At 41.0% G+C, this 15,114-nt stretch overlaps 1 protein-coding gene and 1 long non-coding RNA gene across 2 annotated transcripts; one reads left to right on the top strand and one right to left on the bottom strand.

Annotated features, from left to right (window-relative positions):
• Window positions 1–1,288: 1,288 nt before the first annotated feature.
• On the bottom strand, window positions 1,289–3,897 carry LOC118493679. The gene is made up of 3 exons (XR_004895630.1): window positions 3,651–3,897; window positions 2,194–2,260; window positions 1,289–1,326 (listed from the first exon to the last, which is right to left on the bottom strand). It is a non-coding gene; the product is annotated as an uncharacterized LOC118493679 (long non-coding RNA).
• An 8,291-nt stretch (window positions 3,898–12,188) lies between these two features.
• On the top strand, window positions 12,189–14,187 carry LOC118493535 (cell wall protein DAN4-like; the record flags this gene model as incomplete). The annotated part of the gene is made up of 4 exons (XM_035993692.1): window positions 12,189–12,380; window positions 12,708–13,003; window positions 13,370–13,561; window positions 13,880–14,187. Coding segments are annotated over exons 1-4 (978 nt in total), but the record flags the coding sequence as incomplete, so codon positions are not given.
• Window positions 14,188–15,114: the final 927 nt, after the last annotated feature.

Below are 15,114 nucleotides of genomic sequence, written 5' to 3'. Positions count from 1 at the left end.
TCTGCTGCTCGGCAGACAGGTTGTTCTTTGCCTTAAAACAGTAGAAGAGAAAAGATTGCTACAGCCAGCATATAGCTTTCTGATCACGGTCGGAAACTAAGCAATCAGGAAAAGTTAACACATTGAACATTTAAAATTAAACAGCTGATTAACGTGAGCTTGTTGCTCCGTGTGAGCTGATGACCTCATCTGTTGACATTTCTGAATGCCTTCCTACAGCTGCTTCATAAAAGCTTTCCACACAAACTAACGTACATGTGTCATTAGTATAGAAAAAAAAATTTGATTTTAACTGTGTCGGGCTCAGACACAAACTTCTTAATGCCTGTCGGACGCGGGCCGGGCTCGCACAGAAAAATTCGGCCCGATCCAGACTCTAGTGTGTGTGCATAACGTTATGAGCAGTTTGCAGTTCACTGTGCCGCTAACTGCTCGCATCATCTGTACCGATGATCTAACATGTCCAGGGATACCATATATCGTCTGCAAAAACTCCCACAGTTGTGCACAAGGTCTAGGATACTGTACATCAAAAACATAAAAAGCCTTAAAGCAGGCATCTACTGCCCCAAGAAGAGATGGGTGCTCCAGGGCATGTCCATGCACTATAACAAAGGCTTGCGATAACAGATGCCTGTCCCCAAGAAGAAGCACATGTGGGACCTCTGTGCTTGTCCTTTTCGTAAGGTATTCAGCGATGTTTGTTCCAACGTGTAGAGAGAAAAAAAACTTTATAAAGACACCTTTACTTCAGATATTAACCCTTGTGACAGGCATAAGCTTGAGTGATAAAATGAAGGCCAAAATTATATATAATCTATGTGGATTTAAATTATGTATTAAGTAATGGGTTAACAACTGGAAAACTATGTCTTTCTGTGTTTGCTCTAACAACATTTCGTTTTAATAATGATAACAATAAACTGAAACAGATCATTGTTGTGCAGTGGTTTGGTCTGACACATGTGTGTGATAGGTCTGAGAGAGGTAGGTAGTAGAGGATGGATACCCCAACTGAGCCCGACTGGACCCAATGGGCCAGGCCGGGTTCGGGCAGATATTTAGAAATGATGTTCGGGTTCAGTCACATCACAACCAATTTTAAGCGGGAAATAAAAGGAAAATGTATTGAGGTCTGCAAATCTTCAGACAATCTGTTACAATACTTGCTGACGCTTGTTTTATTTGTTACATTTGTATTAACTCACAGGCTGCTCACCTATGAAAGCTTTTGTAGATTCGGCGTAGCTGGGGCGGACCGTCTTTCTCCGGATTTTGTAGGTGCCGGGGTCACCACAGGTAGCAGAAGCAAAGCGATGTGCCTGTCTGCAATATTGCAAGCATAAAAGTCAAATGTAAAATTCTACAACTCTGTATCACATTCTGGCGACTACATTTCAAAATGCAAAAAAGATTCCCTGACCTTGCTCTGACTTTACTACAAAATGCTCAAATTCCTTGATTTTCCGTGCCTGGTATAGACCCTCTTAAATGTCACGGCATTCCAGAAATGTAGTATAGTGCATGCAGAGCAATGCATTATATTGTTCTTTTCTTGTTTCTTCTTTTTATCATTATTCTTCTTCCAGGCCCTAATTTGACTAGAACCGCTTGCTGTAGAAATTCCATTCAAAATATTGATGAGTTGGTCCTTGTGCAAATTTTGGGTCTATGTCTTCTCATGTGATTTATACTTTGAGATACTGAATAAGAACTAATAAGCTCTTTGTGACATCAGTGAAACTTCATTGAACTCAATCTAACTTAATTACATTTGCAGCACCTGATCATTGATTAAAATGTGTGAAGTCCAGAGAAAATTTAACTCAGGTTCTTTTTTTCTGCATGGAAACTGGTCAAATACTAAGCCGTATAGATGACATGTTTCGTTGATCGGACCAGTATTATACTAAAATATCAGTGATCATAAAGACATTTATTTGTAACAGCAGGCCTAGGCTATTTTCAGACTATTTGTTGATTTACAGCAGGATTGTTAAGTGCTGCATCAAAACCAAACCTACAGGATATATTGTTGCATTTCGGGGCAGTGGTATCAGAAAATATTACCGGCAGATACCCACATTTACAATATCAGTATTGGACATGAAAAAGTTGTATTTTGCCATTCTTATTCATAGTACATATATGTCTTTTACTAAAAACTTATAAGCTTTTATAAAATGTGCCTACCTTCAAATGTAGAGAGTAAATCACCCAGGTCCCATTCTACCAGTTTATTTTGAACATGATCATCCATCTACAGGAAAACAATAATAATAAAAAACATTACAAAGCTGCCATATATCACTTTCAATAAGCATTCAGAAATGTCAAGCAAGCAAGCGGTCATTCTCATTACGCCAACAACATTTGACAGCTAATAACATAATGAATAATCAAGAATAGTTATTTTGGCAGGCAACACACACACGCGCGCGCGCACACACACACACACACACACACACACACACACACAATTCACTGCCAGCACAGGTTAGAATCAGCCAATTTCTATATTGCATTAGTGGAATTCAGCTGCATGGAGGTAAAGTACTCCGTGACAATAGCTCATGCAGGTCAAATTTAACACGTTGGTCCCAATTGATTAGACTGACGCAAGACTTCTTTGCCAGGTTGTTCACTAACTAAAATGAACCTATTGGCGGGAACCGGCGATGTGTTCGCCTGTCTTTGTCAGCATTACAATTTGTATTTTGTATTTAAAGGAACTACATAAAGTACTTAATACATAACATTTAGTAACGTTACACAAACAGCTAAAACACATGCAAGCCTGAGCATTCAAAGTAGGCTACATAATCACTGAATACAAATTTCGCTCTTTTTTCTGCATGTTCACAATTCAGCAAGCAAGATGGCGGCGTTCGTCTTTTAACACAGTCACGGTCATTCGTAACGTAGGCTGAGGACGGTTACCGGTAAAAAAAAATTTGCCGCGCATTTTAACACTTCTAAATTAAAATATCCAAAACTAATTTACCGTTGGCAATGTCCGTACGTTACTAACGGTCGGTGGATTAGCTAACATTAGTAACGTTTTATTCATAAACCGCTCCTTAAACCGAGCTAGCTACCAAGCCAATGTAGCATACAATGACTCAGATATATCTTAATAAAAAAGAAAACCGATAGACAACGTAACTTTGAATGTGCAAACAGACATAGAAGATAACAACGATACAGCCTTGAAATGTCTCCATTAACGACTCCTTTGAAATAACGTTAATTAAGTTAAATGTCACACTTCATAAGCTAGCTAGCTAGCAGCTGGCTAGCTTATGTGAGTCATTGTATGCTACATTGGCTTGCTAGCTAGCTAGCTAGGTTAGTGCCATGACAAATGTTAGCACGCTTAAACGTAGCTAACGTTGATTTAGCTCGGTTTAAGGAGCGGTTTATGAATAAAACGTTACTAACGATAGGTAATCCACCGACCGTTGGTAACATTCGGACATTGCCAATGGTAAATTAGTCTAAAGTCTAAAAATGGGTGGCAATTTTTTTTACAGCTAGCAGCTAACTAGCTAAGTTACGTTAGCTAAAGTAACATTAGAGTTTATTCTAGAAGCACTGTTTAACAAAACACATTTTCAGCAACAAACTACCGGTAAAATGAGAATGCTTACCTCGCTTCCCTGCCCCAGGAACCAGATGTGTTTTTTAAGAAAATTAGTTGCTGCTGTTCCGACTCATCGAGAGCGAGAGACGACGATGTGGGGTGACTGGGGGTTACGTCAGTTGAAGAGGTGCGCTTGTTTTTCCCTGTGTGAAGATCCAGCGGGCGGGGTGCCAGATAGAGCGATCTCTTCAATGTGTTTCTGTCTTCGCCCGCCGTAGTTCTTTGCTGGTATTTATTTGTAACGCAAATCGTGATAGGATTTATATTTAATAACGTTACTTGAATAAAACGAAGCTAAAACATAAAGTTATTATTGTAATATCGTTAGACTGTTTTTAAACTAAGCTAAACCATCTGATCTAATCTACGAAACAAACGTTTTTTATACGTCTTTTATGTCACGTTTTTTATTCTTCCCATACCATGTCATGAGTCGTGTGTGTGTGTGTGTGTGTGTGTGTGTGTGTGTGTGTGTGTGTGTATATATATGCGTGTGTGCGTGCGTGCGTGCGTGCGTGTTAAAACAATGTCATCCAAAATAAGGCGGATCAGCAGTGTTGAAAAACTGAAGCCTGGATTTCGTTCAACGTCATCAACCCAATGCAATGGGTTATAATATGTTTAACCATTTTGTAACCCAATTATGGGTAAATTTATACATTTCAGGCTTAACCCAGCATATGAGTAACCAAATTAACCCAGCATTTTTAAGTGTGTAGGGTTTTCCCTCAATGTCCTATATATGCCTTCCTGCTTCATTTCTTCTTGTATTGAGGAACAATGTGGGTTGATTACTGTCATTTTTATTTTGCTTGACCAACAGGTTGCTGGTTTGATCCCTGGAGTGACAGGATAAATGTGGGCAGTCAAGTGAAAGAGCAGCACGCCCTTCTTTTTCATTACCACTGCTGAAGTGCCCTTGAGAAAGGCACTTAGCCCACACATGCCTTAGTGGAGATGTTCAATAGCCAATAGATATGACTGTGTGATTGTGGTGGGCAGCTTTTAGAATAATAATAAATGAAATCAGTTTACACAATTTTGTTTTTGTTTTTTACATTTCCCTTCTTATAAAAAAAGTCATACCAGTTTTATCCACTTCAGAAATGCTAGCTAATAGCCTTGCATGAAATTATGAGATAAATGAGACATTTTCCAACATTTTAAAGGGACAGCATATTTACCAAGTGTATGTGTATGTACAGTTGTGCAGTTAAATGTACAGTACAGGAAGTGATGTCAGAACTCAGATTTATTCAGAATAAGGATTATTGTTGAGTCACAACAGTGCCATTACAGGGAGAGAGACATTTTCATAATATTATTTATAATATTTAGTTGGTATTTTATTTTGTTATGTTATCCACGTCATAAATGTGATATTGGTGTAAACATCATTGCATTTAAAATGGGAGCGGAATATATTTTTTAAACTCAAAATGCTGAGAAAAAAAAATGTATTACAGTAAAAGTCAATAATTTAAAAATGTGTCTATCCAGTGGCATATGAATATTCTGCTGTTGTAGTCAATCTTCAGCATTTTATGCATTTTGTGGTCTGAGATACTTTTGCGCACACCACTGTAATTGAGTTGTCCCCAAATATTGCTGAGACATGACCTATCAGGGATAACATAATGCAATGCAGTGCGGTGTCATGGGGGAGTGACATTCAAAATAATCAAATATCAAATAAATAGTCTAGATTTATTTGCCTCATAACATCACTATATACTTCCACATAACTCTTGCCCAGTGTATCATATTAAGGCTATCTGCTCTACAAGACAGGCCAGCATACTTCATCCATAAAATGTGGTCTGGCTCACACAGCCCTTGTTGTAACCCTGGCTCTTTACATTGGGACCACCACCTGACAGTCGGCGCAACCTAGGTTGGGCCCGGCTTCTTACATTTGGGCCAGGTCTGGCCCACACGACACTCACCATAACCTAAGTCAGGCTTGGCTCATTTAATTTGGGCCACATCTGGCCCACACGACACTCACCGTAACCCAGGTCGGGGCCGGCTCCTTACATTTGGGCCAGGTCTGGCCCACACGACACTCACCATAACCTAATTCAGGCTTGGCTCATTAATTTGGACCAGGTCTGGCCCACACGACACTCACCGTAACTCATGTAGGGCCTGGCTCCTTACATTTGGGCCAGGTCTGGCCCACACGACACTCACCGTAACCCAGGTCGGGGCCGGCTCCTTACATTTGGGCCACATCTGGCCCACATGACAGTTGCCCTAACCCAGGTCGGGCTTGGCTCATTACATTTGGGCCAGGTCTGGCCCACACGACACTCACCATAACCTAAGTCAGGCTTGGCTCATTTAATTTGGGCCACATCTGGCCCACGACACTCACTGTAACCCAAGTCAGGCTTGGCTCATTTCATTTGGGGCACATCTGGCCCACACGACACTCACCGTAAACCAGGTCGGGGCCGGCTCCTTACATTTGGGCCACATCTGGCCCACATGAGACTCACCGTAAACCAGGTCGGGGCCGGCTCCTTACATTTGGGCCACATCTGGCCCACATGACAGTTGCCCTAACCCAGGTCGGGCTTGGCTCATTAATTTGGGCCAGGTCTGGCCCACACGACACTCACCGTAACCCAGGTCGGGGCCGGCTCCTTACATGTGGGCCACATCTGGCCCACATGACAGTTGCCCTAACCCAGGTCGGGCTTGGCTCATTACATTTGGGCCAGGTCTGGCCCACACAACACTCACCGTAAACCAGGTCGGGGCCGGCTCCTTACATTTGGGCCAGGTCTGGCCCACACGACACTCACCATAACCTAATTCAGGCTTGGCTCATTAATTTGGACCAGGTCTGGCCCACACGACACTCACCGTAACTCATGTAGGGCCTGGCTCATTACATTTGGGCCAGGTCTGGCCCACACGACACTCACCGTAACCCAGGTCGGGGCCGGCTCCTTACATTTGGGCCACATCTGGCCCACATGACAGTTGCCCTAACCCAGGTCGGGCTTGGCTCATTACATTTGGGCCAGGTCTGGCCCACACGACACTCACCGTAACCCAGGTCGGGGCCGGCTCCTTACATTTGGGCCACATCTGGCCCACATGACAGTTGCCCTAACCCAGGTCAGGCTTGGCTCATTAATTTGGACCAGGTCTGGCCCACACGACACTCACCGTAACTCATGTAGGGCCTGGCTCCTTACATTTGGGCCAGGTCTGGCCCACACGACACTCACCGTAACCCAGGTCGGGGCCGGCTCCTTACTTTTGGGCCACATCTGGCCCACATGACAGTTGCCCTAACCCAGGTCGGGCTTGGCTCATTAATTTGGGCCAGGTCTGGCCCACACGACACTCACCGTAACTCAAGTTGGGCCTGGCTCATTCCATTTGGGCCACATCTGGCCCACATGACAGTTGCCGTAACCCAAGTCAGGCGCGGCTGATTACAAGTGGGCCACATCTGGCCCACTCAACATTTGCCATTGCCGTAACTGAGCCTTAAGTGCCAAAAGTGGCACAAATTTGGCCCAAATGTGTCTGCTATCTGGGAGAGAGAGAGAGAGAGAGAGAGAGAGAGAGAGAGAGAGAGAGAGAGAGAGAGAGAGAGAGAGAGTTATCAGAGTTATAATTATCAAACTTAAAGAAATTATTTAGCTTTATGTGTTAACATCACATTAATAAATATATTTATATATATATATATATATATATATATATATATATATATATATATATATATATATATATAACCCATGAAATATAATCTCATAGCTACCATAGCACAATAATGTCAGCAGTTCAGGTGAGATAACTGAACATACAGTAACTTGTCTTATTATTATTCATGCATATTAAGCTACCATAATTAATAAATAATATAATCACATAGGATACTTATCCTCATTCTTGCAGTGTCTGCTTTACACATTTCAACAGTCATTTTGCCATGCATGCCATTATTCATTTGCTTTTTAAATACAAACTTTATGCTTTTGAATCTTGCTGTAAATTAACCTTTTCCCCATCTGACAAACTCTAAAGTAGTAGGTAGTTTTTTTTTTGTTTAAGAGAGAAATTAGCCCTGGTTGCTATCTGTATACTATCTAGAGACAGTATTAGGAATAATGTAAAAACAAAAACAAAACAAAAACCCAAAATAGCATAAACAGAAAAACAGTATAGGGATTAATTAAGAAATTGTGTAAATAAAAAAAATAGTGATTCATTTCAACAGTACAATTGTGTGGAGGAATGCAATCTACAACACATCATCTCATGCATTTTTCAAACTACGTAAGCAGGGTATATACAAAATACAAGGCATTTGCGCATGTATACAAGACACAATATGCTGTTGTAGGTATGTTGTGTTTGACTACAAATAATAGGAGACAAATGCCTTAAATGTGTTGCTTTTTGTTTTGTTTTTTGTTATCAGATATGCTTGCTGCTTATGAATAGCCATCACTCGCTAACATGAACTGTGGATTTTTTCTAAGCCTACTGGCAGGTGAGTCAGTGTACATTGCAGAGGTGATTTTAGACCCTTTTAAGGGGTGCTCAACCCCTACATTTCATCTCAGACCCCATAAAAATTATACTAATAAAAACAAATACATTTTTATTTATTTTTAATTTATTTAACACTTTTGCAAGGCACTGTATCCGTGTCACATTCTCATCTAAAGATCTGATCCTAGAATCGCCCCTGATACGTTGTATCAGCTGTTCCATGACATGACTAACTCTATATGAATGTACTGACGTCAGTATCAACACTATTTTCTTAGACATAATTGTGGTAACAGCATCTAAGCTTCAGAATGGGCCTCTGGGTGGGCATTTTCCATAGGACCAGCTGAATGACATCTGAGAGCTGGAGATGCTAGGAGAGATGCTAGGCTAACTAGCTGCCAGTAGGAAAGTGGAAGGACAGCCTAGCTTGCTAGCATTATTTTTCATTAATGTCATTTCAGCACATGCTGAGTCATTAGCAGCTTTTACACACCCAGTGCTGTATTTGACCTGCATTATAGAAAGGAAAAAATAAATAAAACTGAATTTAAACCTACCAAATAAGTACACAAGTCAAAACAAAGACTAAAGAGAAATATACAGTTGTTTTTTTTGCCAAAATAATTGTAATTTCAGGATGGATTTGTTGTGAATTACTGCTATTGTTTATGATATAAAAACTGTACAAGATGAACTAATATGAAACCTCACATTTTAAAGGACACCTTACATAAATACCAGGGAGCAGTTAAATCTGCTAAAACTCATTTTTATCTCACCTGGTTGCTAATAACACCCAGAGGCCTCAGGTTCTCTTTAAAGTGTTCAACTCTCTTGTTAACCCTTGTGAAACTGACTGTGCTGTGCCATCCACATTGTTGTGTGAAAACTTCCTGAAACACTTCATAGATAAAATTGTTGGCCTGAGCTTTTTATCCCCTGCTTTTACCAGTGACCCCTCTGTTCCTTCTTTATGCCCAGCTGTCTTCCAGCAGTTTGAGCCAGTTACATTACACGTTCTCTTGGACGTAGTTAAGCAGCTTCGTCCTACAAACTGCCTGCTGCACAGTATCCCTGCCCGCTTACTCAAAGATGTCTTTAACACTGGTCCAGTATTTTATCCTTGGTTAACACATCTCTCAGCTCAGGGTGTGTTCCAGCTGCTTTTAAACATGCTGTCGTGCAACCACTTTTAAAAAAGAAAAATCTGGATCCTTTAGTTTTGTCTAATTTTAGACCTATTTCTAAACTTCCCTTCTTATCTAAAATCTTGGAGAAGGTTGTTTTTAATCAACTACAATCATTTTTAGATGATTTTAGTATTTATGAAAAGTTCCAGTCTGGTTTTAAGCCCCGCCACAGTACTGAAACTGCCCTTCTAAGAGTCTATAACGACCTTCTCTTAGCGGTTGACTCAGGAAACTCCGCTGTTTTAGTGCTCTTAGATTTGACTGCTGCCTTTGACACTGTCAACCACTCTATCCTCTTATCCCGACTCAAACAAAGTGTTGGCATTACGGGCATAGCCCTAAAATGGTTTGAATCTTACTTGGCAGATAGGAGTTTTTCTGTCCACCTTGGGAATTGCTCTTCATCTGCTGCCCCTCTTTCTTGTGGGGTCCCCCAAGGTTCCATTTTGGGACCCATGCTCTTTTCTCTGTACATGCTGCCCTTAGGGTCCATTTTAAAAAAACATAACATTTCTTTCCACTGTTTTGCAGACAATGTACAAATCTATTTGCCTGTAAAAAACAATGACAAGGACACTGTCCAGCCTTTGTTGAACTGCTTGAGTGATATCAAAATTTGGTTGGATCAGAATTTTCTCTGTCTCAATGATAATAAGACTGAAATTGTTGTGTTTGGTCGCGCTGTACATTTTAGTGCCTGTGTTGATGCTCTTGGTACTTTAGGTTCCCATATTCGACCTTTTACCAAGAATCTGGGTGTGATTTTTGACAGTGCTTTCAAATTTGATAAACAGATTAGCTATGTTGTTAAAACCAGTTTCTTTCAGCTGAGACTATTGGCTAAGGTTAAGCCTTACCTGCTACGCAAAGACTTTGAAAGAGTCATACATGCATTTATTACGTCCCGTTTAGATTACTGTAACTCTTTGTATGTTGGATTGGATCAGTCATCCCTTCGTCAGTTACAGTTAGTCCAGAACGCAGCAGCTCGACTTTTAACTGGGACTAAAAAGTGCGACCACATCACACCAGTTTTGGCCACGCTCCACTGGCTTCCTGTTTCTTTCAGGATCGAATTTAAAATTGTATTAATTGTTTTCAAGATCTTAAATGGGTTGTCGCCTTCTTATTTATCAGAGCTTTTACATGTCCACACACCTGTCAGAGCACTGAGGTCTTCCAATCAGATTCTCCTCGATGTGCCCAGATCCAGTTTAAAAAATAAAGGTGACCGAGCCTTTGCAGTGGCTGCTCCAAACCTCTGGAATGGTCTACCTATTAATGTAAGAACAGCTCAGACCATTGAAACATTCAAGTCCTTGCTTAAGACCCATTACTATGCATTGGCTTTCAAATCAAGTTGAGCTTTGATATCTTGACCTTGTTGTTGTGCTGTTGGTTATTTTGTATTGTATACTGTGTATTGTTTGTGTATATTATCTCTTTGATTTTGAACTTTGTTAAGCACTTTGGTCAACTATGGTTGTTTTTAAACGTGCTATATAAATAAAATTGAACTGAACTGAACCTTCTGCCTTCTCCTCTCACACAGGTCTCTGCCCACCTCACTTCTGGGCCACAGCCGCTGAGGTTCCTGCAATTAACTCAACAAATGCTTTGGCCACTACAGTACCAGAGGTCAGTAAACTTTCAACACCTCAGTCATTCAACAGGGCACAACCACCTACACCAACAACATGGACGTCAACGGAGTTAAATACTGTTTCTCACGTTACACCTGTGTCTGCTCTCCATGGACCTGTCCAAACCAGTTTGTCACCTGATATTACCACAAGCCAACCGTATTCAGAATCATCAGTGGTAAACCCTGGCCCATCTCCTATGGATGGAGATGAAAATGCATCTTTTGTTGGGTCTGGTGCTTCCACATTGGTGCATAATGTGTCAGGACAGAAGAATTCCTCAACAGGATCAGTGACTGTAACACAGATTCATACTGACTCCACACAAACTATTTCACCCTTGATTACAGCTCAGTCCAGCAGAGCTCTGACAATGCCAGAGTTTAGCTCACCTTTACCAAATTCAACTGGGATGGATACAGTGGTATCCAGAGATAACGCTTCAGCATCACTGCAAGAAACCCACAAATCTGCAACCCTGAAAATTGTTAACACATCTACAAATACATTTGTTACTGGCATGGCAGCCACACCTAAGTACTTAGATGTCACAGATTACAGCACGCCAAAAGGCATTCCACAGTTATCACAAACTGATTCTATGTTAACACCTACACACAAATCCCAAGACAAAACAGACACAGAGAGGCCAAATTTAACTTCAGACAAATCTAACAATATATCTGAGACACTGAATTCAACAGCTTTAATTAACTTCAAAGCCATGAATTCAACTTTGAGCCCATCTGAAACAGCAGTGATTTCTGCATCCACTGCTGCATCAGTGACTTCACAAACACTAACATCGGCATCATTAACAACAGAATCACCCATAGCTATAAAACAAACTGCTGAATTAACAGCAATTCACATCACATCAACACATAGTGAATCAGTGACTACGACACAAACAACACCAACTATGCAAACAGTATTCACAACACAAAGTTTTTCCGCAAACGTGCCAACACAATCTACTCCGATCTCAATAGAATCAGCAACAACACCAACACAAGTTACAGCATCAGAGATTTCACAACCACAAACACTGACACAAATTACAGTTGTAACCACACAATCAGCAACTTCAGCAGAAGCTGCACCATCTGGAACAACGGAATCAGTGACTTTACGGACATCAACATCATTAACAACAAATATTGAGTCAGTGATCACAACAGCACAAACTGAACAACCTATGGCAACAGCATTTACAAAACAAACTGTTACCACAACCTTACCAACACAATCTATTCCACCCACAATAGAATCAGCAACAACACCAACACAGGTTACAGTTGTAACCACTCAATCAGCAACTTCAGCAGAAGCTGCACCATCTGTAACAACCAAATCAGTGACTTCACAACCATCGGAATCATTAATAAACCAACCCACAGCTGCAACACAAACTGCTGAATCAACAACATTTCAACGCACAACACCAACACACAGTGAATCAGTGACCACAACAACACAAACTACACCACCTATTGCAACAGCATTCACAACACAAAGTTTTTCCGCAACCTTACCAACACAATCTTCTTCGCCCTCAATAGAATCAGCAACAACACCAACACAAAATACAACCTCCGTGACTTCACCACCATCAACACAAGTTACAGTTGTAACTACGCAATCAGCAACTTCAGCAGAAGCTGCACCATCTGTATCAACCATATTAGTGACTTCACAACCATCGACATCATTAACAACAGAGCAAACTGCTGAATCAACAGCAATTTACAGCACAATAACACATAGTGAATCAGTGACCACAACAACACAAACTACACTACCTATGACAACAGCATCCACAACACAAACTGTTTCCACAACCGTACCAACACAATCTATTTCACCAACAATAGAATCAGCAACAACACCAACACAAGTTACAGCATCAGAGAATTCACAACCACAAAGACCAACAGAAATTACAGTTGTAACCACTCAATCAGCAACTTCAACAGAAGCTGCACCATCTGTAACAACCAAATCAGTGACTTCACAACCATCAGCATCAGCAACAGTAACAGAGCAACCCACATCTGCAAAACAAACTGCTGAATCAACAGCAATTCAACTCACAACACCAACACACAGTGAATCAGTGACCACAACAACACAAACTACACCACCTATGACAACAGCATTCACAACACAAAGTTTTTCCGCAACCTTACCAACACAATCTACTCCGCTTACAATAGAATCAGCAACAACACCAACACAGGTTACAGCATTGGAGATTTCAGAAGCACAAAGACCGACACAGGTTACAGTTGTAACAACACAATCAGCAACTTCAGCAGAAGCTGCACCATCTGTGACAACCAAATCCGTGACTTCACAAAGATCACCAACAGCATCATTAACAACAGAGCAAACTGCTGAATCAACTGCAATTCACAGCACAACACACATTGGATCAGTGAGTACAACAGAACAAACTACACCACCTGTGACAACAGCATTCACAACACAAAGTTTTTCCGCAACCGTACCAACACAATCTACTCCGCTCACAATAGAATCAGCAACAACACCAACACAAAATACAACCTCTGTGACTTCACCACCACAAAGATCAACACAAGTTACAGTTGTAACTACACAATCAGCAACTTCAGCAGAAACTGCACCATCTGTAACAACCATATTAGTGACTTCACAACCATCAACATCATTAACAAAAGAGCAAACTGCTGAATCAATAGCAATTCACAGCACATTAACACACAGTGAATCAGTGACCACAACAACACAAACTACACCACCTATGACAACAGTATTCACAACACAAAGTTTTTCCGCAACCTTACCAACACAATCTACTCCGCCCTCAATAGAATCAGCAACAACACCAACAGAACTTACAGCATCAGAGATTTCAGAAACCCAAAGACCGACACAAATTACAGTTGTAACAACACAATCAGCAACTTCAACAGAAGCTGCACCATCTGTAACAACCAAATCAGTGACTTCACAACCATCAGCATCAGCAACAGTAACAGAGCAACCCACAGCTGCAAAACAAACTGCTGAATCAACAGCAATTCAACTCACAACACCAACACACAGTGAATCAGTGACCACAACAACACAAACTACACCACCTATGACAACAGCATTCACAACACAAAGTTTTTCTGCAACCTTACCAACACAATCTACTCCGCTTACAATAGAATCAGCAACAACACCAACACAAATTACAGTTGTAACCACACAATCAGCAACTTCAGCAGAAGCCGCACTATCTGTATCAACCAAGTCAGTGACTTCACAACCATTAGCATCATTAACAACAGAGAAAACTGCTGTATCAACAGCAATTCAGAGCACATCAACACATAGTGAATCAGTGACCACAACAACACTGCAGCCTTTGTCATTTTCTTCTGACGCATCAACCATAAATCCTGCCAAAGCCAACACAACGCAGCTGCAAGTTTATCCTAATTCTGTTCCCTTATCTGGGAAAAATACAGTGTTCTTCCATCATAGCCCCAAAGTTACTGCTGTGAGGTCCCTTACCTTTGAATATCCAACTCTGATCTGGACCACATTCCCAGTTTTGAATGCCTCCAGTGCAGACTCTGAGAACAACACAATTGAGGTAATTACTTAAATAGTTTGACATTTTCGGAAACACCCTTTTTTCTTTACAAGAGTTAGATGAGAAGAGTGATACCACTCTCGTCTGTACGGTAAATTGAAGCTACACCCTGCAGGCGATGAGCTTAACATGAAGGCTACATAAATGTTATATCTTGTTTTCATATAAGAAAAAGTGATGTAATCTTGGAAGTAATAGGTAGTGATAAGTGCTTCAGAGCTGCTGGCAGGCTGATTGTTAATCCTGAATAATTGATTTTTTTGGGGGGGTGTCTAACTGCATGTCAATCACTGCTCATGCACACACATTCATTCTCCCTTGTAGGGGGAGGGGCTTAGGAGATCGTTTTGGGCTTTAGCAGAAAGGGGGGAGGGACTGAGAAGTTGTTGATGTTCAAATGTTTTGGCTAAATCCTGGATCTTCCCAATCCTACCTACAGCACCTTTAAAATAATTTTTTTTAAAAACTGTTCCTATACAGACAGTG

This window comes from Sander lucioperca, chromosome 17 (genome assembly GCF_008315115.2).
Source record: "Sander lucioperca isolate FBNREF2018 chromosome 17, SLUC_FBN_1.2, whole genome shotgun sequence".
Lineage (NCBI taxonomy): Eukaryota > Metazoa > Chordata > Actinopteri > Perciformes > Percidae > Sander > Sander lucioperca.
Note: the sequence above shows the minus strand (reverse complement) of the source record. Positions and strands in the feature narration are given on the sequence as shown.